General features: G+C 45.6%; 1 protein-coding gene across 1 annotated transcript in view; it reads left to right on the plus strand.

The window, feature by feature from the left end:
• The window catches only part of LOC146863210 (histamine H2 receptor-like), a 525,832-nt gene that overhangs the window by 491,791 nt on the left and 6,933 nt on the right, over positions 1-27,108 (plus strand). The window contains exon 3 of the mRNA XM_085643349.1: positions 7,202-7,378. Coding sequence (XP_085499475.1) covers positions 7,202-7,378 — 177 coding nt within the window. The remainder of the gene's footprint in view (positions 1-7,201; positions 7,379-27,108) is intronic.

Here is a 27,108-nt window from a genome sequence, read left to right on the forward strand (position 1 = left end):
TATTTCGGATGCTTAATCTGTGGTTAATTTATTGCTATGCTATGCTGATTTATCCAGCGCGTAGCTACCCGAAGGCTTCCTAGTGCTTAGTGAGAAGCAGTGAGCAGGACCAGTGCAGGGACAGAAGAAGTGTTGAATTAGTGGAGGTATAACCAAGTTTTCAAGATTCTTTTTAACCTTAGCTCATTTGTTTATATTTCCAGCTCCTGGGGCATTGAGTTCCACAGCTTTGGTATCAGGTACAAGAAGAGTCTGCCTCCCCATCTGCCCCTTTGTATTTTGCCGCACTTTTAGTCGCCGTGCCTTGGAGGACCTTCAGGTTCAGCTAAGTTTGTAAGGGTCCAGGGGATTCCTGATCATAGGGGGCCCTTTGAAATTGATTCCCCTAAGTTCCAGATAAAATGCCTTAACTGGCAGCCAGTGTGGGGAGGCCAGTGCATTTGTTACAGAGAAATATTTGGGAAGTCTGAAAATGATCCTTGCAGTCATGTTCTGGACCACCTGGAGTCGCTTGAAAATATATTCAGGCAAGCCCAGATACAAAGATGTCCGAGAGTCCAGATGGGAAAGAATCAATGCTTGGACCACTGACCTCCGGGAACGTGGGAGTAGAAGGTCTAGAAGTTTCCTTATTATTCTGTTCAAGCCAAAACAGGTGGCTGTAAGTTTTTTTACCTGGATCTCCATAGATAGCGAGCCACCTAGCCACATGCCAAGGCTCTTTTAGGAAAGGCAGGGGTAGGTGGGCTATCCAGGCTCTTTCACCATCCGATGCCTGTTTGTGGTGTTGGTTTGTTGTTTCGTAACAGCATCAACTCTGTTATATCTCCATTTAGCTTGAGTGAGCAGTTTGCCATGCAGCTTGCCACTTCTTCCAAGAACGGGGTTAGTTGTTGTTGTGAACCTGGTCCTGGAGAAAGTGAGACCACCAATTAGATGTCGTCTGCATAGGAAATAATCAACACTCCAAATTTCCTCACTATGTCTGCCAGAGGACGCTGATACATTTTAAAAAGTGTGGGGCTCAATTCTGTGGTCTGCAGGACCCCACAGTTTAGTGGGAGAACAACATAATAACATAGTGGATCCCAAATTTGGAAGGCCTTTTCTGTCAGAAATGAGGATAAACGGTTAATTACACCATCTTTTATTCCACCATTACTCATCCTGAGCATCAGAGTTTCATGCTTGTAAGGTAAGAGCGATTTAAATAACCCCTCTTTCATGCTCCATACACCAGTAACAAAAATACTAATATCTAACATCCATTGTCGCTCAATCAGTGGCATTTACTTCCTTTTAGATTTCCTTACTTGCTATTCCTTCCACTCTGGAGTTAAGGTTTTTCCTAAATTCTTATTGTGTTGCTGTTTATTTGGGGATAATGAGTGATAATGATAATGAGTGAGCAATATGGACAATTTGGGAGAGGCGGTGGGTTACATGCTGGCACACACCATGGCTCCGTAGCTGGTCTGCTTCCTCGGGGGCCTGGCTCTCCATCTGTGGAGGATTCCCCTCCACTCTTGTATCTCTCTGTTTCTGGCTTCAAAGGCTTCATTGGCAGAATGACTGGGAGAGACTAGTAACTGAAATTGCTGTTGATTTTGAGGCTGGTTTGTGTAACTGGTTTGATGGGGGGCCGGAGAGCATAGGTGATGCAGAAAAGATCACTTGAGGCCGGTATTTAATTACCTGGGTTTAGAGGGAGAAATACGGGCAGTGGAGCGGGATGGGAGCTTGCCCGGCCCGCTAGCCACACAAGGTTCTGGGCAGGCCGCTTCCGCGGACCCAGGGCCCCACCCTGATACAGCGGAACCTAACCCGCTGCGCCCACTGCCAACTACCGCACCCCCCTGCTTGACTGCCCCTTTCCCCTCTCCCGGTGCCCCTCTCCTCTTCTCCTTTCCTCTCTTTTCGTCTCCTTTCAGCGAGGCTAGGAGCAAGATGCAGGCAAGGTTCCGGCATTTTGGAAAGTTCGGCAGGCCCGTCCTCACGATAATTTAAAAACCATCTTCACTAAAAGATGTGTTATTCAATTCTGAATTCAGAGATCCTAAACTTTATTTCTCTATCTTGTCCCTATGTGAAGTTATATTTGTAAAATGTTACAAAGTATTTCCCATTCTATCCTATGGGACAGATAGCCTTTCAATAGTGAAAACCAAAATTCGAAGTATTCCACTATCAGGACATGCAACACACACCAGTACATGTCCTACCTTTCACATACACTGCACCCTGCCCCTGAGGGTACCTTAGGCCTACCATAGGGGTGCCTTACATGTAAGAAAAGGGAATGTTAGTGCCTAGCAAATGTTTGCACTTGTCAGCTCAACATGGCAGTTAACACACTGCACGCAGACACTGCAGTGGCAGGTCTGAGATACCTTTTAAGCGCTACTCATTGGGGTGGCACTCTATCAGTGCTGCACGCCCACTAGTAGCATTTGATTTACAGGCCCTGGCACACTCAGTGCACTTTACTCAGGGCTTACCAGTAAATCAAGTATGCCAATCAGGGAGAACCAATTGTAATAACAATTTACACAAGGAGCCCTTGCACGTTGACACTGCTCAGTAGTGGCAAAGTGTCCAAAGCATCTAACCCAGCAAAAACGAAATCCAGCGCAGCATCAAAAACACAGGAGGTAGAGGCAAAAAGTTAGGGGAAACCATGACAAAGATGCCAAGTCTAACAAAGACATACAAGGCATTGCATCTAGGAACATTCAAATCAACAAGGTACATAGGCATCACAAAATAATATTGCAACTGACAAGCTAAACAGGGTGCATAAATGAAAACCATATAAGGTCTCAGACCTGTGTAGAGTTCAATCTACATGGTAAATAAGCTTCAGGAATTGGAAGACAGGCAAAGTGTTGCATCTAAGGTCAGTCCAGTTGTTGTGGTGAATATGATGCAGGAATGGGAAAACATGTAAGGCATCAAAACAAAAAACATTTCCATCAAAATGGTGAATAGGGTTTAGAATAGGAAAACATTACTTTTTCTTTATTCCATTGATAATGATGATGGTGGATGGGAGGACATAGGGGACTACAGGTTGCTTTCAGTGCTATGCACCGATCAAAGATATATGCCAAAAATATACCCAATGTTCTCTTGTGCAAAGTCATCTGCGATCATCTCACTAAGGCAAATTAGTTTTAGAAGGAATCGGTCTACGAAGAACAGTGTAGCATCACACATGCATATGGCAACGTGGACCATGAAGGAGGGAGTGGGCCCATGACATTATCTGTGTGTAGACTTGTTGGAAATGGCCCTTTTGCAGGGTTATCTCTAAACCTTTTGCTTTTTCCTCCTATTCTCTCCTGACCTGTGTGTGTTGGTTTTAGGACTCTGGGAACTTCACCACTGCTGATCAGTGCTAAAGTGCATATGCTCTCTGTGTAAACTGTGTTTTGATTGGTGTTTCCATAATTGGCTATTTGATTTATGTGTCAGTCCCTAGTAATGTGCACTGCGAGTGCCAGGGCCTATAAATCAAATGCTGTTGGTGGGCTGCAGCACTGGATTGTGCCACCCACGCAAACAGCCTGTAAAGTGTGTCTAAGGGCTGCCATTGCAGAGCCTGTGCGCAGCCTGGGGCTGCCATGTCGACTTGGCAAGTGCACACACTTGCAAGTCCCTAAACCTTCCCTTTCCTACATGTTAGTCACCGCTAAGGTAGGCCCAAGGTACCCCTGTGGGCAGGGTGCATTGTATGTGAAAGGTAGGATGTGCCCTGGTGTGTGTGGCATGTCCTAATAGTGAATTACAGCCATTTTCGATTTTCACAATTGCAAGGCTATCTGTTCTCCATAGGCCAGAATGGGCAGTTTGATTATTGCATCTTATAATCCTAACTGACTCAGGGAACATGGTAGAAATTCGAATTTAGTGTGCCTTAACTCAGAATGATAAAATACATATTTTAGTAAAGTTGGTTTTAACATTCTGTGTTTGAATATACCACTTTTAGAAAGTAGGTATTTTCTTGTCTAACTATCCAAACCTGCCTCTGCTAGGTTGTGTATTCCCTGTCTGGAGTTTGAGTGACAGGGCTGGGGAATTCCAGGAGACAGAATGAGTCCACCCAGTGGTGAATAGAGAGATCTGCATCTAGATGGGAGGGAGGAGTTGCACCTGGAACCTGAATAGGACTGTGCCTGCCCCCACAGTGCTGGCTCCACCCCCTGTGGTGCGTCTGATGTCTCTGACCTGCACTTTGAAAGGAGAGAAGGAATCATGTCAACAGAGTGCCCCAGGGGCTGTGCCTTTCCTCTAAATGCTGGCTCCACCTCCTGTGGGGCGTCTGATGTGTCTCTGCCCTGCACTCTGAAAGGAACGAAGGAGTCATGTAAACAAAATGCTCCAGGACTGACCAGAACTGGTTCGGATTAGGCAAAGGCCCCTCTGCCTTCAGAGGACAAAGGATTTTGGGGTATAAGTAGTGGGACCCTGATCCCAAGAATTTAGATCTCGCTGGAATCATGGAACCTGCCAAGACGAAGAGCTGGAAGAGCTGCCAAGAGGAGTACTGCCCCTTTGCTGTGTTGTTGCTTTGTTGGGTTGGCCTGCAGCTGCTGCTTCTGCCTTGGGCAGTGAAAGGACTGGACTGAACTTTTTCTACTTGTGCTGAGTATCTCCAAGGGCCTGAACCGAGCTGGCCTCCTATTAAGAAGTCTCAGGGACTGCAAAGACTTCACCAACCTCTGGGTACCGCTCCTGGAACCGCTGTTTCAGTTGCCACAGAGAAGAGGGTACCGCGACCAACTCTGTCACCGACTCCGTTGCTGGCCTTCTGTCCTGAAGGCACCGCAGGCCGCACTGACTTGCCCTGCACTGCAAGCCTTGGTCTCACCGACTCCGTCACCGAGCCGCTGCCTGCACCGCATCGAGAGACACCACAACCAGCATCACCTCGCTTCACTTCGCTGGCCTGGGCTCACCAATACGGTCGCTGCTGGCTCGACACCCGTGACCGACTCGTCACGCACAGCTGTCCGGCTCAGCCAGCGCCAATTCCCACCAACCGGCTCGGTCGCTCACATCGCAACTTGCCAGCACCGCATCGAGCACCGTCTCACCCTGAACCGTAAGCCTTGGTCTCACCGACGCCGTCTACAGGATTGTCATCTAGCCGCTGCTCGCACCGCATCGAGGGACACCGCACCTTGCACCGCTTCCACCTTGCACCGTGACCGCGTCGAATGCCTCAACCGGCTCTGTCACCTGCACCGCAACCTGCCAGCACCGCATCGAGCACCGACTCGCCCTGCACCGCAAGCCTTGGTCTCACCGTCGCCGTCTGCACGATCGGCACCAAGCCGCTGCTCGCACAACATCGAGGGACACCACACCTTGCACCGCTTCCATTTTGCATCGCAACCACGACGGATGCCAAGACCGACTTGCACACCCATGTGAGCCGCACTAAGAAATGTACTGTGAACGAATCTATCCCACTGTTGCTGGCACGTACCGACGCGGTCAGTGGGAACTGCGAGACTGTTTTCAGCATCGCGGTAGGCTTGGACTGAGCTACCGACCCATATGAACTGTGTTTTTCAACGTATTTTGCAACTTAAAGACATTTTGAGAAGTAACTATTTCTGAAGTACTGTATGGTGGATATTTATCGTATTTGGTTTTGTTTATATAAAAATATTGGATATTTTTCTAAAACTGGTGTGGTGTCCATTTGTAGTGCTTACATTGTATTACTGTTGGTTTTGTGCAAATGCTTTACGCACTACCTCTAAGATAAGCCTGACTGCTCATGCCAAGCTACCAAGGGGGTGAGCAGGGGTTATTTTAGGAGTGTAACTCCCTTGTCCTGACTAGAGTGGTGGTTTCTGCCTGGCTTGGGTGCACACCTTAGCCAACCAGAAATCCCATTTCTAACAAGACTTTACAGTCAGCTTTGATAATATTGACTGAAAAGATGCTACCTTGGGTAACTCCTTGTAATATGTTTATCCGTATTAGCAAGTTCTAACGAGCAATCTGGTTTGCCTTTAATTAATACCCAATTACTCCACAATATCCAGACTTGGGGCCTCATGTATGAGGTTTTTCTGCAGGGCAGCACTGCAGGCCTTCCTGCTGCGTTGCCCTACTGCAAAAGAAAAGGGCAGGAATGCGCTGTATCTATCAGATACGGCACATTCCTGTCCTTTTCCCCTGTGCCAGCGCTCAATGGGCTGCTGTGCGCAAACACAGGCACCTTTGCACCATGGTGCAAAGTTGCCTGCATTGCGGGGATGATTATTTTTATGCAGGAAGGAAAACCTTCCTAAACAAAAAACAATAATAAGAGACTTTTTCCTCTTTCTATCTGTGCTGCATAATGCAGCATACACAGAAAAGGGAAAAACAAGGAGAAATAAAGATATTTCTCTACATTGTGCCTCCCTTACGCCTCCCCTGGGTAGGCGTAAGTTTTTGGTGCTGACTCAGATTTATCATTTCTTGTAAATCTGGGGCAGTGTCAAAAAGCCACGGTAGTTGTTGGGAACGCCCGCAGCATCACCCATTGCATGCTCCTTTAACGCAGAAAACAGCTTAAAGGAAACCATATTTACGAGGCAGCATTAAGGCTACAAAAATGGCTTAGTGCTGCCCCCTAAAAATGGAGCAGGCTCCTGACGCCCTGGAACGTCACAAAAAGTTGGCCCTTGATTTCCAGCCTTAGGTGAGACTTACTCATGTATTTTCAGGCATAAGCCACCTAAGGGTAAAGGGTTTTGTTATTCACAAGGGTATTTTACTTGAACAGGCATCCTCTCTAAATTTATGAGCAAGTCCCACCAATGTCTGGACTATGCTTTGTAAAAGCAGGCCTTAAAATTCTGCATCAGTTTACACCTAAGACAGGGATAAGAAACCACTACTAAAAAAAAAAGCTTTGACTATCAGGCTGCCTTTTGATACCTACTCATCTTTCTTAAGTCTTAAATTATTTCCATGGTATTTATGAGGACTTAAAGTTTAACTTAAGCATACATTGTATTATGTAATATTATTTTGGTTAAAAAAAAAACCCAAAGGGAATACACCTTCTCAACTCCTCCAGACCTTGCTCATTGTGAGAGCGGTAACACACAGGACAGTGAATGAAGTTCTTATGCAAGCCTGGAAATACATACTCCTCGTCTCAATTCAGCTCTGTCCTGTCTCTGTTTTTCAGCATCATTTACGAGGTGACCGGAATGTGGCTGTTTGGCAGGCAGTTTTGTAAAGTCTGGATCTCTTTTGACGTCATGTTCTGTACAGCGTCCATCGTCACACTATGTTTCATCAGCCTGGACCGATACTGCTCGGTTGTGACCCCCTACCACTATTCGAAGAGGATGTCCCGCCGACGGTGAGTAGTAAACACCTGTCGAGAGCATGAGGGAAGGGAGCATGCGCAGAAGGATTATAGCAGGCTTCTAAATATGCTTTCCGATCACAAAACCGCATTTTCCCAGGTCAGTCTAATTTTCGATGAGAACCATATTACTGTATGGGCAAGAGTACAAAGAGGGGCGTGGGAGAACTGTTCATCCAGTTAAGTAAGCCACAGTATTTACTTTTTGCAGTTTTTTATAGCGGGGAAAAGACCTAAATATGCTGTGAAAAAAACCAAAGAAGTGAAGCAGTTACAAAGTTTTAGACATAAAAGAAAAATTGCTAAGAGAATTTTCACGCACATTAAGAGCCTCTGCACTCGTGGCTAGGCCCCGAAGTCATGGGCGAGTCTCCTCACTCGTGGCAGAGGTTCCGCAGTCGTGGGAGAGTCTCCACACTCGTGGCAGAGACCCCGCAGTCATGGGGGAGTCTCCGCATTTGCGGCGGTGGCCCCGTACTCATGGGAGAGTCTCCGCACTCGTGGCAGAGGCCCCGCAGTCATGGGGGAGTCTCAGCACTCGTGGCAGAGGCCCACAATCATGGGAGAGTCTCTGCACTCGTGGAAGAGGACCCACAGTCATGGGGGAGTCTCTGCACTCGTGGCAGAGGCCCCGCAGTCATGGGGGAGTCTCCGCTCTTGTGGTGGTTTCCCCGCACTCATGGGAGAGTCTTCGCACTTGTGAGAGAGTCTCCACTATGAGTACTCGCACTGCAAGGATTCCACCACAAGTGCAGAGACTCCCCCACGAGTGCGAAGGCCCTTTGTGAATCAGGCCTAATGAGTCTAGAGTATTTTGAAAGCGGAGAAGAACTATAGAATCAAAGCATTTTAAGGATCCTTTAACGGAACTGTATAGAAAGAGAAATATTAAATGAAACTCGGAACCCATGGGGTTAAACAAATTTGGAAGGGGCACAGGCAACCTAGTTATGAGATTTAGCTGTTAAATATAAATCAGTCAGTCAGTCAAAGCTTTTATTTCGGTATGATACCATAAAAAGACATAAATACATATATACATTTAAAACATGATTAAATAGCATTGTGTAGAGTGTAATCCGTTAAAACATTAAAATAGTTCATAAAACATACGCAGTGAAAAAACGTAATCTTTTCCACGAGAACAAATTGTTAAGAATTAATCCAGGGCCAAAGATATACACATTACACCTCAACATACTGTGATGGTAATATAGGAAATACTAAAATCAGGAGAGATGAGTGGCGGAAGACATAAATTTGGACCTTGCAAACCACATTGAGAGAAGAAATTTAGCCATTGCAAACACTATCAATGGAGTAGTATCGTATTTCAAAATTCTAAACACCTCCTTGTGGTCCCTGAGACCCCTAGACTTGCATAACTGGACGATCCACTTTTTTCTTGCAATAATGTATAAAGGGCAAAAGAGAACAACATGCAGCTCCGTTTCACAGATAGCAGTACATAGGGGACACGAGCTAACGGGATCTACAACGTTGGACCATCTATGTGTAAGATCCCTCAGCGGAAGCGAACCGTGTCTGAACTGGATGTAGAGTTTCTTTGCCAAAGGTGGTTGGATGACGTCCAGAAAAACTTCAAACTGGGGACTACACTTAGTATCCAAAAAGGTGTCAGTAAGCCTACCCAGGGAGGAGTGGAATAGAATTCCCTTCCTATAAGATTTCAAAACCTCCCGCAATAAATTCTTCGAGAGTGCACGGCAGGTCTCTTCCGGGGCGGACCATAGATTCCCCATCCCAATTAGGTTGCAGAGGTTCTTTATGTAGGCAAGCCAAGGGATCTTATCCGATTTTCCCCTTGCCATAATGTCACCAAGATCATACCTGTAGCTTACCAACTCGGGCGTTGACCAAAGACGCCTCCAGAACTGAAGAGGACGGTTCAGGGCAATCTCTTCTATGGGAACCAGACCCAAATCCCATCTCAGAGGAATTAATGGGGTGCTGACTGGTAGTTTCAGCAATCTCCTGATAAAGGAGTTCTCAATAGATGAGAGGGAAGCGGGGGTGGAATATCCCTATAATTCAGCGCCATAAAGTGCTCCTCCTCTGGCTTGAGATTTATAAATTTCCATAGGGGGGCCCAAAGGTTTGAAAGAGGTGTTGTTAAACACCTTCAAGATGCCCCCCACTGATTGGGATAATCTCAAATTTGCCTTCGCCAAATGGGACCCCCAATTCATTTTATCATTAAGGGTCACCCCCAAATACTCAAAAGTGGCAACCCTATCCAACTCAACATCTCCCAGTTTAGGATGGGGGCAATTAAATGAATTAGAGCCGAAAACCATAAATTTGGTCTTGGAGAGGTTCAGTTCCAGATCCCTGATTTTACAAAAGGAGCAGAAGGCCTCTAATGTACGCTGGATGCCCATGTAAGATTGAGATAACAAGAGCGTATCATCAGCGAACATTAGGGCCGGGACCTTACGCCCCGCCAGTACAGGGGAGTCCAGGTTAGCGGTGTGCAGAAGATACTCAATCAACCCATTGATGAAAAGGGAGAAAAGGGTGGGGGCCAGGACACAGCCCTGCCTCACACCCTTCTCAACCGGAAATGGCCCAGAGATTTCTCCACATCTCCCATATCTCACCCTTGCATAGGTGCCTAAGTGGAGGCGTTTGAATAAGTGGCAAAGGTAGGGGGGGGCACCCATCTCTAGCAAAAGGGCCCAGAGTTTTTCCCTTTGCACCATATCAAAGGCGGACCGAAGGTCCACAAAAATCAAATACAAATTACCAGCACCCATGCTGACTGTCTTCCAATAGATCAAAAGTAATCTAAATAGTTGATCGATAGTAGAAACCTTAGCTCGAAACCCCGCCTGAAGAGAGGTTAGAATTTGTTGATCCTCCATCCAGGACTGCAATCTGGATAAGAGGACTCGGGCGAACAGCTTCTGTAAAACATCAATCAGGCTTATGGGGCGGTAATTGGCTGGATCCAGCGGGGAAGATTTTTTGTGGATGGGTATAATTTCTGCACCCAACCAGGTGTCCGGGATTCTAAGGCCCTGCAAAATAGCATTAAAATACACACAAATATAAGGGGCCCAAATTTTTACATCACTTCTGTAGAGGTCACCAGGGATCTTGTCAAGCCCCGGAGCTTTCCCTGCTGATAGGGAATTGAGGGCCAATTCTATTTCTGAAAGAGAAAAGGGACGACTCTCAATTTCTTCCTGGCACAACAGGTCCGTTGCAATCTCAATCTGTGAGATGCCTGCATCGATGCCACCCGGGGGGTTACAGACCGAAAAGAGGGGTTGGAAATGGGCAAGCCAGACCTCCTCGCTGAGATTAGGAATAATTGCGGGGCTACTGGCTACCGTGCCCGTTCGGACAATGTTCCAGAACGCCCTCGAGTCACGGTCTACTAAAGCTTGCAGTAAATTTTGCCACCTTAGATCCTCCCACTCGGCTTTTGCTTCCTTGATCAGGTTTTTGTAGGTGGCCCTAGCCGCCCGGATACTAGACATGGTACCCTCTTTTACTTCTTTTAACAGGGCAGACTTAGCCCGCCTACAAGTACCATTAAACCAATGCTCGGGCCTAGGAGGCCTTGGTTTTGAGGCAGTAGGGCTATAGAAGAAGCTAGCCAGACTGCCAAGAAGATCCTTGTGAATGGTCTGGAGATCGAGGAATCGGGACTGCGGGATATCCCCTGCGGGGCTCAAGAGGTGGGAGACTGCTTCCAAGGAGCAGGTCACAGCGCTATATATATCAGCAAGCTTTAGGTCATCAGACACTACCCTTTCCCACCTAATCCGTCTACCACCTGCCACTAGTACCAGATTCTCACTATATGATGGTGATTGGGGCTTGGAAAATTCACTACCACCTAACTTGCTAACCAATTCCAGTGACAGTAGGTTGTGATCGCTATCGACCCGTGGAATAACAGAAAAGGCGGCCAAGTGGCCCCAGAATTCCACGTTCACCAGAACATAGTCGATGGTCGAGCAGCTCCCGGATCTATTAAAGGTGAAAGACCCCGGCACGTCCGGGCAGAGTCTACCATTGCAGGCCCGCAAGGAGTGTGCAATGGTAATCCTATTGATCTCAAGGGCTAGAGGGGAAAGGCGTTTGGCAGGATAGGAGATGAGGTCTGGGATTAGATAAGTTTCATCCTCATCACAGGTGGGGGAGGGGATCCCAAGGAGGGGTTCGAAGTGGCAATTAAGATCTGCGCCAATTAGTTTGTGGGACGCGGGTGGAAGAGAATGTAAAACATCTTCCAGGGCGCCCAAGATCGACAGACCCAACTGTACCGGCTGGGGGCGCAGGTAGACATTTATTACTACTAGCGAATAGCTAGCGGGGAAAGTGAGTAGCAGGCATAAGATGTCAGGGGACTTTGGATCCAGTAACTTTACTGAGCACCCCAGGTGTGTTGCAACCCATACTACTAACCCCCCCGAAGGTCTTCCTCTCGCCCCTTGCACTGCTGGGGCCGAAAACGATGCATAACCCACCCTCCAAGGTATGGACCGTAGCCAGGTTTCTTGGAATATGCAGATGTCGTAATTGTCCATTAGCTCTCCCCACTCGGGATCAGAGAGTTTGGACTCCAATCCGGCCACATTCCAAGACCCAACTAATGGTCTTCGGATAGGTATTCGGGGAGGGCTGTCAGCCGGAGGGGGGGAAGAGGGGGGGCTGTAGGAAGCAGAATGCTCAAGGGGGTTCAACACGAAGCATCCCTCCGTGGCGCTGGGGGACGGAAATGAGGGAGAAGGGGACCCAGGGCCACTCTCCGTGTCAAGAGCTGCCGGGGGAAGAACCATCATCATATCGGAAACATCCCCAGCCTGTTTCCCCCCCAAGGGCAAGAACCCTCCCTTACTAAGACTCAGGGGTGGTGGTCAGTCCACAGCGTTGAGCACGCCGAAACGGTTTTCAACCGGAATGTTAAAGTAAGAAATATGTGGGGCCTGATGGAAGTACGGTAAATCCACTGGATCCAAAGTGTTGGAGATGGAATAAAAATACCCCAAATGCGATGCATCAATGGCTCCCCTTCTATGGTGCTGCCCTGCTCCAGTATGTGTCCTACTACTCTGGGGTCCCTAAAGTTAATCAGGACACAATCCCCCCCTATGTCCTTTGGGCGGGTCCCCAGCCAGTTAACCCTCCGAACATGAAGAATCTCCCCTCTCCCTGCTCCCTCTAATGGTCTGTTTTTGGACAGCCAGTGGATGACTTTATTTTTTAATTCAGAGTAAGATTCCCCCCTTCCATTCATTAGCGGTGGTACTCCTGTGAGCACGATCACATAAGGTGCTGCCTCCGGGGGAAGCTGTACTAGAAGATGGGAATCTTCCGGGCTCCGTAGGGCTCGGTTCCCCCCCCCCAGAAGGAAGGGTTCCATCCCCGTCCGAACTCCGAGGAACTAAATCCCTACGGCTAGAAAGCTGCTCATGTAATGAAACAACAATAGGGACTCGGGGCACAGTCGGGGGCATACGGGAACCAGCAGTGGGGGAAGGGACAGTTAGATGCACCGCAGAAGGCTGGCCTGGATCCGTAACTAACTGGTTCGGGGGTGAAAGTGTCTGTATTTGGGGGGTAGGGTTGTTAAGGGTTACTTGAGTACTGGCACCCTCCGTACTACCCATGTTGTACTTTACGTCATGGTTTGGCTGCTTCTTCCCGAAACCTTTGGTATTAACTAAAGATAACAACCTGTCAATTTTGGATGACAGGGTTTTTAAAAGAAGGTTTAGGGACTGATCTATATGTGACTGTAGGTCAGTTAATAAAGTAGTCACCCAGGTCGGAGGGATAGAAGTAGGAGGGTGATGGGTCGAGGCCAAGAGGGCAGAACTGTCTACAGGAGGAGCTGGTGAAAAGCTCCTTTTTCTGAGTTTCTGTTTTTTTTTTCTTGGCTTTACCTGTTTTAAGGGGGCCACAATAGAAACAAAGGAGGATGATGATGGCCCATCTTCCACTAGAGCTGGCTCGTCAATTTGTGCCTGCGCGCACGGTAGTTGTGAAAACGAGGGCAACAAGGAAGACATCGCATCAGGATCCACCTGGTATGAGGATAAGTCAGCCAATCCATCAGAGGGAGGGGCCATATTAAATGCCGGTGTAATCGACAACCGTCTTTCGGTATTTTCGATGGCTGTAGCCACCACCCCAATTGTCTTCTGAAGCATCTTATCTATCGCTGTGAGACTGGGGATCTGTGGATTGGAGTTGGCTAACTGTCTGGTCATAGGGCGACTAACTGAAGGTTTAGAGTGCTTCCCCATGATTCCAATGAGCCAACAGCGATAAGCAGTAAAGAAGCTCTAACACAAATACCTAAAATCCAAACAATGTGAGATAAAAGGAACACACTCTAAACAGAGCGACAGACTGACAAATGGTGGATAAAATGGCATTAGCCAGTGTGGGTTAGTTCAAAGCTGTTCCAAGGAGCAGAGCTTAGAGGAGCGGCCCAGCCCGGCCTCCTTTGGCCCCTGACGGCCACAGACGGCCCGCCCTCTGCCCGGTCTCAGCCCGGCGACGCCCGTGCGCGTCCCGCGACGCGGAGGGAGCTCCTGGCGTTTATGCGCCTCCGGGCGCGAACTGGCGGCAAGTGGGCGTGTCAAATCCGCAGAGCACGCTGGGAGCTGAAGTCTCCCCTGCGGCGGCCGTGCGAAGCTGGAAGCTACGGCGGCGGGGGAGAACTACCAGCGTCCAGGACCCAGCACCAGTGTTGTCCGTGGCAGAGTTACTCGGTAAGTGGTATGAAATTGAGCCTCCCGCTCCACCGAGGGAGCTCCTGGCGTTTATGCGCCTCCGGGCGCGAACTGGCGGCAAGTGGGCGTGTCAAATCCGCAGAGCACGCTGGGAGCTGAAGTCTCCCCTGCGGCGGCCGTGCGAAGCTGGAAGCTACGGCGGCGGGGGAGAACTACCAGCGTCCAGGACCCAGCACCAGTGTTGTCCGTGGCAGAGTTACTCGGTAAGTGGTATTAAATTGAGCCTCCTAATATAAATACGTTAACTTTAAAACAACAAACATGAGCAAACATGGAAGTAGGTACAGCTGAATACACATGGCAGTGGTGTTTGTAGGATTCTAGCTCCTCTATCAGGCCTCAGCAAAGCTGTTTTGATGAACCTCTTGGCATCAGGGCTCGAAAAGAGGAGGGCTTAATCAATAGCTCTAAAATAAAACAATCGAGATCTAGCGGTCCAAGAAAACGTTAGTAGAGGAATGCATGGGTGTCAGAGTTACAGAAAGGGCCTTATTCAAGAAGCTGCAATATTTGGGGTGGTTATACAGGCCCTGGTAAATATCAGCATCACTGGAGCAGTACTTATGGGGTGCAGCAATGAATTCCCATTCTGAGTGCCACAACTCAGAATAGACAGTAATGCAGCAATACTGCACGTTTCTCCCAGTTCTAAGCTGCAACCTGAGAAAAGTGGGGTTTTCCCCCCAAATAAAATCTGCCAGAAATGTGTGCAGCGAAAAAGTGCAGTATTAACACGCCAGTTAGAATCCCTAATCTGGGACAGACTCCTCTTTGAGCCCATGTTGGATTTACTAGCTCATTTGTAATGAGGACCATAGTCACTAAGCTCTTGTGAAGATCACACTTGCACTGCATAGAAACTGTGATTACTGCCAGCCGCACACAAGCACAGCTATCAGAACCCATCCTTCACACCTAACTAGCTACGGTAAGTGCCAGTGAAATTACGCATCTACATGTTTTCTCTTCTTCCAACTCCATCGTCGTTTATTAGGTCTCGCCTGAGCCAGCGCTTTAGCGCTGCTCTGGCGAGAGCTATAGAAAGCGGGATTTGGAAGTGCAAACAAGTGCTTTTCAGGCCGCCAACTACAGTGCATGTGAGCCGGGCGCGCGCACCATTTGGCAGCCTGCTGATCACTTTTGTGGCCGCTTTGATGTTCTCAGTGAGCCGCGCGGCCACTAAGAACATCAAAGCGGCCGCAAAAGTGCACACCATATGCCAGCCTTCCCTGTGTTGCTTTAGCACTCACCGACCCCCACCCCCCCTTCCATGTTCTTTTGTGTCTGCAGTTACTTTTGAAGCTGGAAGCGCTGTAGTGCCTATGCTTGCTAACGGAGCAGTGCTCTTCCACCCTTAGAATCTTCAACTGTAGTGCCTCTATAAACAAGCATTGGCATAGCCAATAGGTCTCGCTTTTGGGACCTTATAAGTGTTTAGTTATGCAACTGTTGCATGGCTAAACACTTATAAGGTCCCAAAAGCGAGACCTATTGGCTATGCCAATGCTTGTTACACTAGGTGCCTTTGACAAAGAGTTATATCAACATTGGTGATTGAGTGTACACGAGGCCAACGCAACATTTTCCCCCTCAGAAAACGAGAATGGGCGAGGACATTTTAGATCGGTGCTTACGGGGAATGCAGAATGGGATATGAGACATACTGCTAACAATTAAAGTCAGAACGTATTGATATCAAGATGTATGGTTGACCAGACTAATATTAAATGGCAATAAAGTTTGTTTGAAAAAATTAATAAAAAAACAAACATTTGTGATAGAGTGTGCCAGAGGTGTGCTGGGGGTCACATTTGGCAGGTACATAACATTAAGCAGATTTCCAGATAAGCTTAAATGGCATGGCTAAGCTGTTGCTTGTCCAAGCTCTGGCTGAGGAATGGAAATTGAATGCTCACATGTGTAAACAGGATGTAGGTGTAGTATAACAACACATGCATCATCAGACCTGCTTACAAAAAAAAAAATCCACTGTGTAAGGAGGAAGCAGGCCTTAGAGAGGTGGGACCTTGTGCAGAGAACTGCCTCAGAGGCACTCAGCCTCCCCCAGAGAACCTCCACCTCCCACCCCTCCAAAAACAAAAAGAAAACAGCTTGCTGAGGCTGCTGCCAATGTCTTGCAGTGTTTCCCACTCCTTAATAGGTGTCAGCTGGTCAGAGTCTCCAAAGAGGTTTCCGGCTCACCTTATCTGCCTCCATGTATTATCGGCTTTTCACCAGGTGACCGGGTGAAGAAAGCTGATATTGTGTGGCACACGGTGGCACTGTGTGATTTAGTAGGTCTGAATCGTGTCACTAGATAAAGCTAACATATTGTTGGGACCCTAGCTATAAGGTTGGAAAGGCAAATACAAGTTAAAACAAGCATATATAAATGGAATATGTATGCTCTTGGGGGAAAATAACGGCAGGGCCTTGTGTTGTTTTTAAAAGGCCACATTATTTGGTTGCAAGCAGGGCATGAAACTAAGAACATCCTTCGGCTTCTTGCCGTTGCCGGAGCAGAGATTCTCGTATCGCAGATGTCTAGTATAGTTAACAAACCATTGATCGTATGGACCTTTTTTAGTCGGCAAGGAGAGATGGTAAGGAGTTATCATTCACATCTATTACAGTGAAGTCCAGTTGGGGCATCACAGGATTCGACAAAGAGATTTGGTGTGAGTTTAAACAGTTTTATTAACAAATTTGTTCGAATCAAATTATTAAATTAATAAGTATAAATTTTAGTCATCATTGTTACAAATTCAAATAATCCATAAATCATTACTTCAGGATGAGATAAAATACTGCCTTAGCAAGAATTGCAAATAAGATAGAGAAAATGCAGCAAGTGCGTTCCAAAAAAGAAAATCCTAATCTAAATGAATGGAGATTGGATATAAAGGGCATTCAGTTTCATCAGGCATGATAAGGTGCCAGAAACCCAAATGAAGGGCTATGATGAGAGAAATAAGAATGCTGTGGCATGAGGTCAAACCACTCAAGTAGTATAAATTAGCAGAATCTGGAAAATATTCTCAGCTCCAAGTTAACAGGTATCCCTAAGGTCTGCCACCTAAGTTCTTCATCAAGCTCTCTGTACCTAGTCTCTGTGAGTGAAAAGGAAGCTCACTGGAAGAAGGAGGCTCTCTAATCGAAGGAACACACACTAATATAATTCTACATAAAAACACTAATAGCTATAATTTCAAATTCTCCACTCCTGTGCACAAATCCGTCTTCGGCAAACTCTGGGAGCATATAAAACACCCCAGTTTCTTTCCCAATGAGCTATGGAATCATGTCCTTGGTTTGTTACTTTGATCAAATCTTGTATTTCATGAAGTTCTTCCTATCAGTCGCGTTTGCTGCCACCTCCTCTCCTCCCGGTTAGAGCCTCACTATCAGTTATCTCATGGATAACAAATGCCTATTCATTAGCTAACAGAAGACTTCTTGAAAATTAGAACATTTGCAGTAGGAAAGTACAAAAGATAAGTTTAAATGCAAAAATAGGCCTGTGATTCCTAACGTTTAAAGTTGACATTATATATGTTATCAGTAGTTAGGCTAACTTAAGCCAATACAATATGTTAATTCATGTGTGTGCTTTTAATGCCTAAATATGATAACCTACTACAAAGTTTGGATGTATTATGCATGTGTTATTCAGCATTGAAATTAGTAATTTTCAGTTAAATGTGTTTAGTTTCCAAATGAGAAAACCCTCTATGAATTCTTCCCTCTGATGGCTAGAGTAGCCATCACATTAGAACACAAATGAATCTTTAGGGTGCATCCCTCTCCTTTGCTGAGACATCTGCCTTACCCTTTAAGTTTTGCATCCCTTTCAATACCTAGGAAACCTTATTCTTTTTTTCCATTTCTATTTCTTCTCACTTTTGCCTTTTTCTTTCTTTTTTCCTAAGTAACATCTAAATCCCATATATAAAGCAAATTGTCATATTAAGAAAATGCCAATAATAAATATGTGCTTGAGTATAAACCCTAGAAATTCACTACCAAATCTTCCAAGGCAGCTACCTATCGGAGGAGCTCTTTTCCCTAAGGTTCCTAACGCACTAGTTATTTCTACATTTTCTAGTTAAGGTTCAAGTCAAAAATGTTCTTTACAAGTTATTCTATCATCTTGCTTTTGTCAGGTATATATGACAGTAATTTTGTGCCTTCAACATTTTACAGACTCTACCTTTTTCTGCCAACAATGCATCCAAAGCTAACCATTGATCAATTTGCGACGTATTCTCTATTTGCTGTTAGCAAAGCACCAGATGTATTAGGGCTAATTTATCTACTACTGTAGAAAGATTTCCGATTTTCTCATTATTTAGGACTACTCCTAATGTAGGAATAATTGCACCGAAAATATCTTCCACTAACTGTGTCCCATCATTAACACTACATCTTTGTCTGTTAGATGGAGTCTTTTTTAAGGCTTCTATGCTATTTACTTGATACATTTTAGGAAACCATAAAGCTAACTAACAAACACCTTTCCAATCAGCAGACAATTGGAAAAATGCATCTTGCCCACATATAAATTATTCTCCAGGGATTACTGGTTCTTCTCCGGCTAATATTAGAAAAGGCCCCCCAAAGAACCTTAAATATATTTGCACAGCCGCTTATCCTCATGTGTCTATTTCCGATGTGATTTCTTCTTTTGTTAAAGCATAGTTTTCATTTCTGCCATCTGTCTAATTTCAATCTGGGATATACCATTTTCTCTTTATGCTCATCTTCCGCCTCTTTCCACACATTCTTTTCAACTTCTTCTTACTTTGTTGTCGTATGAAACATGTGAGTTCTCCTTTTCTTTTAGGCTTGGATAAATACATTTTCCAATGGTCTCATTGAGCATGTCAAATTTCGTTCATATGCCTTAACAGTGTCTATCTTTGTAGGGGACCTAAAGAAAAAACAAGCTGTTTCCATCTCCTCAGCATGTGGGTGAGGATTCGTTCTTTTGTGAAGAGGAACTTCACAAAGGATAAAGTCATAATTGGAAAAATAATATTCAAAATGATTTGACCTATAAAATAAACTAAGCAATATACTACAGGTAACTTCATATGAACTGTTAGACTCGGGGTCTCTGGTTGGCGCAAGGTTACCCTTGTGTCAAGCAGGAACCCTCTCCTCTACGTCAGGGCGCAGGATAACCCCTTGTGAATGACCCTTGCTCACCCTCTAGGTGCGTGGCGTGAGCAGCCAAGGCGATTCCTCAGGCGTTGTTGGTTAAGCACTTACAATCACACACACAGTAAATACATCAATCCCCCCAGAAACGGACACCAGACTTGGATATGTAGAAAAATACGCTTCTTTATGTAGAAATAGGTATATATATCTCAGCAGACTTATCACAAGACCAACAACGTTTTCGCTATGCCACCAGGTTGTAAAGCAGGCAAATGTTCTTTGTTCGTAGCTTCAAATGGAGACCTTGTAGTCTCTTGCAAATGTTACTTGTGGTTCCAGTACTCACAGAGATCGGCTCCTGCGAACGGGGAAATAAGGCGTTGCGGGCCCCGAGCCCGATACTGGAACTTCTTTCGTGATGTGGAGAGTCGGCACAGGTCGGTGCGACTCTCAGCTTGGGAAGTGTTCTTGGGTCCTCAATCAGCAGGTGTGGGCACGTAGGCAGGCGCGGCCAGCGACCCTTTAGCACGGCGGTGCAGGAGGGTCTCCACAGCGGGGGCGGCGCTGCCTGAGATGTCCGGGGATAGCGAAGCAGGGTCGCAGGGCACAGTCAGTGCAGCTGGATGACCCGGCGTAGATCACAGTCGTCGGACGGCTTCCGGCGGGAGGGGTGATAGCGCGGTCAGCGCGCTCCAGTAGCAGGCGGTGACAGGGATGCAGGCGGCCTGGCCCGGGGACAGAGAGCGGCTCTGGACGGAGCGGGGCTCTCACGGGTTTGAGGCAGGCAAGCTTCTGAGTGTCACGGCCCTAGGAGGGGCGATGAGGGGCGCAGTCTCTTTCCAGCGGGATGCACACACGGCTCGAATTTGAGGACGAGCAAAAGCACAGAGAACCCACTGGTCCTGGGGTTCAGTTCAGGGGGCAAGCTCAGATCAAGCCCTTGGAGAATGTTCAAGCACAAAGTAGCAAAGTCTTTTCAGTAAGTCTCTTCCTCTCCTTTCTCAGCAAGGCAAGCAGCAGGCCAGCTCCTCCAGCGTCTTCTTCTCCTTCTAGTCGGGCAGAGGTTCTTTGTGGTAAACAGGATTCTGCTTTCTTAGGAGCCAGGCTCCTACTTTTATACCATGATTCTTTTGTTCTTTAGCGCCAGGGGGCCTGGGCCTGGCTCATTCCAGTTCTGGAGCACTTTGTTATGGTGACTCTGCTCTTTCCTTTCAGCAGCAGGGCAGGGACATCAGCCGCCCCACAGGGGGCGGCGCCGGCTTTGTGGTGGCAGAGCACAGGTCTATTCAAGAGTCAAGGTGTACTCCTCCCACCCATCCTGGGGTCATCTCTCTACCCACCACCTGGCAGCCAACCTGTCTCTGGGGATTCCCCAACCCTGCTCCTTACTGTTGCTAGGAAGAACACACACACACAGCAGAGGCGGACTGAAATGGTCAGGTCAGTAAATACTAACTTTCTAAAAGTAGTATTTACAAACCCAGGATATTAAAATAAACTTGACTACAAGAAGTATTTTATTATTCTGAGTTCAGGCATACTAAACTTGACATTCTACCGTGCTCTCTGAGTCCACTGGGGTCACAGCGTGTAGTGACTCCAGCAGCCCATTCTGGCCTATGGAGAGCAGGTAGCCTTCAATAGTGAAAAACGAAAATGGCTGTAATTCACTACTAAGACATGCCACACACATCAGGGCAGGTCCTACCTTATGCCTACAATGCACCCTGCCCTTGGGCCTACCAGAGGGGTGGCTAATATGTAGGTAAGGGAAGGTTTAGGGACTGGCAAGTGGGGGCACTTGCGCAGTCAGCGCGACGGTCCCAGACCGCGCACAGGGTCTGCGGTGGCAGACCCTAGACACATTTTACAAGGCCGCTTCTGTGGGTGGCACAACCAGTGCTGCAGGCCCACCAGCAGCATTCGCATTTACAAGCCCTGGCACTCCTGGTGCACTTTACTAGGGGCTTATAGTAAACCGAATAAGCCAAACATGGACACCAATCAATGTATACATTTTACCATAGGGAGAGCATATGCACCTTAGCACTGCTCAGCAGTGGTAAGGTGCCCAGAGTCATAAAACAGCCAACAACAGGTCAGAAAATATACAGGAGGAAGGCAAAAAGTTTAGGGATGACCCTGCAAAAAGGGCCAAGTCCAACATGAACGTTGAATATGATGGTAGGTCACATCCTCAGTAACTGATGCAGGTAAGTGTGCACAAACATAGCACTCCTTAGCATCCAAAGTGTGTGCGTACTATTGAACTAATCTAGAATAAACATTTGATTTGAACCAAACTCCCTTAGCTTCTATAAATGGTACTTTTAATTTTCTCTTGTCTATTTTATGTGCAGGTTATGTAGGTGCAGGGGTGGTGTTAAGTATCTCTATCTGAGGGGTGATATTCATATGAACTAAAAAGACCATTAACACTAACACAATAACTATTAAGGTTACAGGAATCACTATTCGGTATCTAGCCTTGGTAAGGAAACACGTTTGCCTACAGTCAGACCTTCAGTAGAATTTAGCATCAGGCAGATATCGTTTTCTGCATTTGTCTCTACTTGTGCAAAACGAACAAAACGTTTTGATGGTTAGTTTGCAGTTATTTTCATTCAGCTTTTATACAGTAGTCTTCATGAGGCATCCCTAGCCCTATTCTGCCTTCTTTCAAGAATGTGAACTCTACTCTTCTACCACAACCTTGGCCCGAGGGAATTCTTGTTAATTCTTTTCATTTTTTACTTGTTTTGTTTTTCTGTAAGCAATAAATGTTACATTCCTTTATCAGTTGCCACAGTCTATTCAGCAATTTGATTCAGACACAGTCCATGATTAGAAACATCAATTATTGTTGAATTGAATAAATTAGATAGCAAATGAGTCAAACTTAAATTGTGATTTTGGTTCACAGGTTTAATCATGTGCTGTAATAATGTTGCATATCATGGAGATTAAAGTAGTTCTTTTATATATTTATCCGGATCATAGGCTATCGGATTAGGCACACTGTCTGTATAATAAGTCCATTCAGGTGCTGAATACCTGCAGCAAGATACTCTTTCTATCTTAGATCTCCTAGGTGTCTGTTGTTTGTCCTTCGTATCGCTTCTACTACTAGATTCTGTTTCTTTAACAATGGGTTGTGGTGTGTGTTCAACTGACACCCAAGATTTTAATTGCCTCCTACTCTTTGACCATTCCTCTCGCGTCTCATTCTTGTTCCTTCATCAGGGTCATTCGGTTGCACCAGTAGTTGGTTCTACAGCATCCCCTCTTTCAGGTATCAGCCCTTCACCTTCAGGGGATGCTTCTACACAACTCTGCGATATTTTGGGAACCTGGATAGGTGAGGAATTTTGATGATCGTCACCCCCCGCTGGTCCTTATGGAAGTGTGGTCCTGGTTCAAATGTCACCACCTCATCAAGTGGACATCTCATTCTCTGGGTATGGGAGGCATAAATCCAGTTGGATATCCCTTCCACCTTAGCCTCAAAGATGGTTGTCAGATGTGATTTTTATTAGCATCCAATTGGTTGAGTTAAGGTCATGGCACTGCTCCTGACTTTGGGTGGCAGTAGGAGCTCCAACCTGGTGAGAGACAGAATGTACTATCAGCCAACCCCTTGCAGTAGTTGGAAATCTTGTCATCTGTTATATTTACAGCACAGTTGCAGGCACAGCAGGCAGTCTCATGGCATGTCCCATGAGTATTTTTTGTGGTGACAATCATGTTCTTCTGTCAGTAGTGCTTCGGAGACTGGTCAACACAAAGGCCAAGGCATCTGGCCATTTCAACGTGGCTAAAATTGATGTCAGTGTGCCATTAAGTTGCTTGACTATTTCATAAGCTTCTGGTCTGTAACTACAATGCAATCTCTGTTCCACTTGTAATTCCACACACAGCATTCTAAGGAACTCATCATTAAAATATGTCCCTCTGTCTGACTCCAGATAAATCCTAAATCCGAACCTTTGCATGACTTCTCGCAAAAGCAGATTGGTTACAGTGAGACTGTCATTTCTCTGTATTGGGTACGCTTTTAGCCCTTGAGAGAAAATGCACACTTTGACCAGGATACATCTGCCTGTTACAAACAGGCATTTAATAAAGTCCAACTGCATCCTGTTAAAGGTTCCTCCCGATCTATCTATATGGCTCATGGTTACATGGGTTAATCTCCCAACATTCAGTTGTTGACAAGTCACACATCGGTGGCACAACTCATCAGCTAGAGCTCTAAATCTGGGATTGAAGCAATTATTCTGAAATAGTCTCACTATGGCATCCCTTCCAATGTATGCAGGGCCTTGAAAATGTCTCATCATGGGAAATAGCAGGCTATCAGGTAACACAGTTCTTCATTCAGCTGAAATCTAGATCTCATTTGTGTTTTAACACATCCTGATCTGACCCATCCGTGCTGTTCTGACTCTGACACTTTTTCCTTGCAATCTCTTGATTTCCTCCCAAGTATCAGCTACTGACAACAGCATTAAAAGGGTGGTGTCCTTAAAAGATTCATTTGCATATTTGCCATTAAATGCCCATGCCACAATTGCACAGTACCAAGCAACTTCGTTGACATATCTGCTTCCTACAGTCACATAATCATTTCGGCTCCTGTAGGATGCACATTGAATAATGGCAATTGCTTGTGGCAGTGTAATGCTTACAACAGTCTCATCACACATTCTCTATTCCGGATAGGAGCCCCGGACAAAGTCATAAATCCCCTCTGTGACCATAACTGTGCACAATCATGGACCACACTAAAGCCATATTGAATGTCAGTAAATATTGTCACCCACAATTGCTCTGAAAGATAACGTGCTCTAGTAAGGGCAACCAGTTCTGCCACTTGAGCACAGGTAGCACCTCGAAGCCAGTAAGCTTCTTCCACTTCCTGAATTGTGCAAACAGCATAATCTGCTCTCAAATTCCCCTCATTTTCTCTTAGGCATGAGCCATCATCAACGATAACATAGTCGGGCTCATTAAGGGGTTTATCCTTAATATCACGTCTTCGCTTGGTCCATAAAATCATGACATCGATACAGTCATGTTCAATCTCTTTCCCAAAATTTCATTCTCAGGCAATGGTAACAATGTAGCTGGATTAAGAGTCTAACATATTTTCAAAGTAAAATTATTATGCTGCAAGAATCAGTTGTTCATATTTTGTGGGTCTGCTACTTGTAATATGCTGAGCTTTAGTTTGTGTGAACAAAATGTCCATCTAATGAGGGACCATCACTGTAATATCATGCCTCATGACTATACTCTCACTTCTTTCAATTCTGACACTAACCGCCACAAAAGCCTCAAGGTAGCCTGGCATTCCTATGGCAAAAGGGTTAAAAATAGTTGAAAAATATGCCACAGGTCTTTGAGAGTCTCCATGCAATTGAGTAAGCACTGAGAGAGTGCAGTTCTCCCTCTCACTGCAAAAGAAAATTTACGTTTTACTGTGATCAGGCATTTCCAGTGCAGGGGCACGACAGAGATGTCCTGAATATAAGACCTCTTTTTGGCAGTATTGCAATTACTAAGGGACACTTTATGCCCATTCTTAGCTAAGTGATTTAGCAAGGCAATCATATCCTGTCTGTAGGCTTCTTGTGTACTTGACGCAACAAGTAGGTCATCAATATACTACACAAGAACTGAATTGCATTGCATTTGCAAAGTCTAAAGATTCTCTTTCAAGATCTAAATAAAGATCAATGGGCTTTATGTGCACACTTGTGGGACTTGGCACCATGCCAAAACTATGTTTTGAAATTTGAAAGAGAACGGAAATTGATTGTCCTCATGCAATGGGATTGAGAAGAAATCTTGGCAGAGGCCCACTACAGTGAACTACTCTGCATAACAGGGAGTCTGAAATAGTATTGTAGCTGGATGCAGTACCATGGGACAACATGCGATGACTATGCTATTCATTTTTCTTAAGTCCTGCATGATTCGATATTTGCCGCTTAGCTTTTGTAAGCTCATGATCTGTGAATTGCATGGACCTCCAATTGTTTCTTTTGAAATTCCGTAACATCGATTAAATCTCTGGAGTAATTCCAGCCACTGTTTTGGGTGTGAGATTGTATGGTAGCATTCTTGGAAATTCATAATTTGGTCTAATCATTATTCTAACTGGTTCTACACCCTTCATAATTCCAATGTCTTTCCCTGAAAATTCCCAAACTTCAGGTCTCATAGCATTTCGTAAATTGAGAGGTAAGTCCTCTACCGTTCTCACAGGGAAAAATCTAACAGCCGTTCCCTGTCTGGCCATTAAAAATTCAACATCTTCACCATGCGTTTGGAACTTGACAACTTTCGGGGTACAGTAAATTGTGCAATTTAATTTGTGCAAAGATCCCATCCTAACAGGTTTACAGGACTTGAATCACACACAACAAATTGATGATCTTCTTCAAATGAGCGTATTTTTACAGGTACCTTCTTTGAGACAGGGTTATTTGCTTATTCGTGACACCTACAATTTGGATAGTTTTTTCCCAGAAAGTGGTAGGTCAGTGACTTCTGTTGTTCTAACAGTGGAATGGCTAGCACTGGTGTCATTCAAAAATGGCACTTGGTGGCCATTTACTTCTCCTTCTACAAATGGACCACTCTGGTCTACCTCTAAGACTGTGCCAAGTACGCAATGTACCCTCAGGTACCACCATTGCAAATTATCAGAGTCAAAACTCTGGTTCTCAAACATAGGGAATTGTTTAAATGGATTCCTGAATCTAGAAAGGATTTAGGTTGGCTCTTGGTGCTTGATTCATATTAAGTCTAGGGTTATGCACATTCTGTGGAGCCATCAGAGCCTGTAGGATCTGCACCATAGAGACTTGTGATTGATTTGGATTTTGCATTCGTTGAACTGGGACCTGAACTGGGACATTCTACATTTGAGGTAGATTCACACTTTGCCTTTGCCCATCACTACTTACTCTATTAGGGTTTTGCCAACATTCCCTTTTCCAATGCCCAAGCTTGTTATAATAATGACAAGGAGTAGATTCCTTCAACGTTGCAATATCTACTCCTGAATTTGGATCAACTGAAACACATCGATCTCTTCCTTGTGAAACATTAACTCCACCCTGCATTCCACCAACATTCCCTTCATATGACTGATTTGAAACCTTTCTGTGCAAGCTTCATCTGTGCAAGCATTAACTTCTCTTTAAGCCTTTTCTACTTCATCCCCTGTTCATCTCTCCAGTATTTAGCATACCTCAGGATCTTATGTAATGATTTGACTCGCCAGCAAATCATATTCTGTTGTTTTTTTTTAAAACAACAAGCTGAGAGGAAACTTTCAAGCAAAAAATGTATATCAGTAAAATGCTATTTGTTAACAAAAGGATGAATCGAGAGGTGAATTCCTTAGTTTTTGCTATTCTTTACTCAAACATAATCTTGTAGTTGAGGAAAAAGCTGCCCGCTATTGTATGAGCATACTGATCTCTGGATGTAACTCAAGCATGAACTGTGACACAGAGCTGCCCATATTTCCCCTTTCAGCATTTTGTTGTCCACTGTGCTGTTCAAACTGTAACAACAGTTCATAATAGGCATGCACTGATTCTTTAGCTTCATGAGTCATCCTATTTATCTTTAACCAATCAATGCCGCTTGCTGGAATCCTTCCCTTCAGGAAAGTCATCACCTCATTATACTTTGTCATCACCGCAGGTGAAGGTGCACTGGTACATGGATTTCTTGGGGATTCGGTACGTGGCCATTGTACAGCTATCT

The sequence above is a fragment of the Triturus cristatus genome, chromosome 2_2 (assembly GCF_964204655.1).
Source record: "Triturus cristatus chromosome 2_2, aTriCri1.1, whole genome shotgun sequence".
Taxonomy (NCBI): Eukaryota; Metazoa; Chordata; class Amphibia; order Caudata; family Salamandridae; genus Triturus; species Triturus cristatus.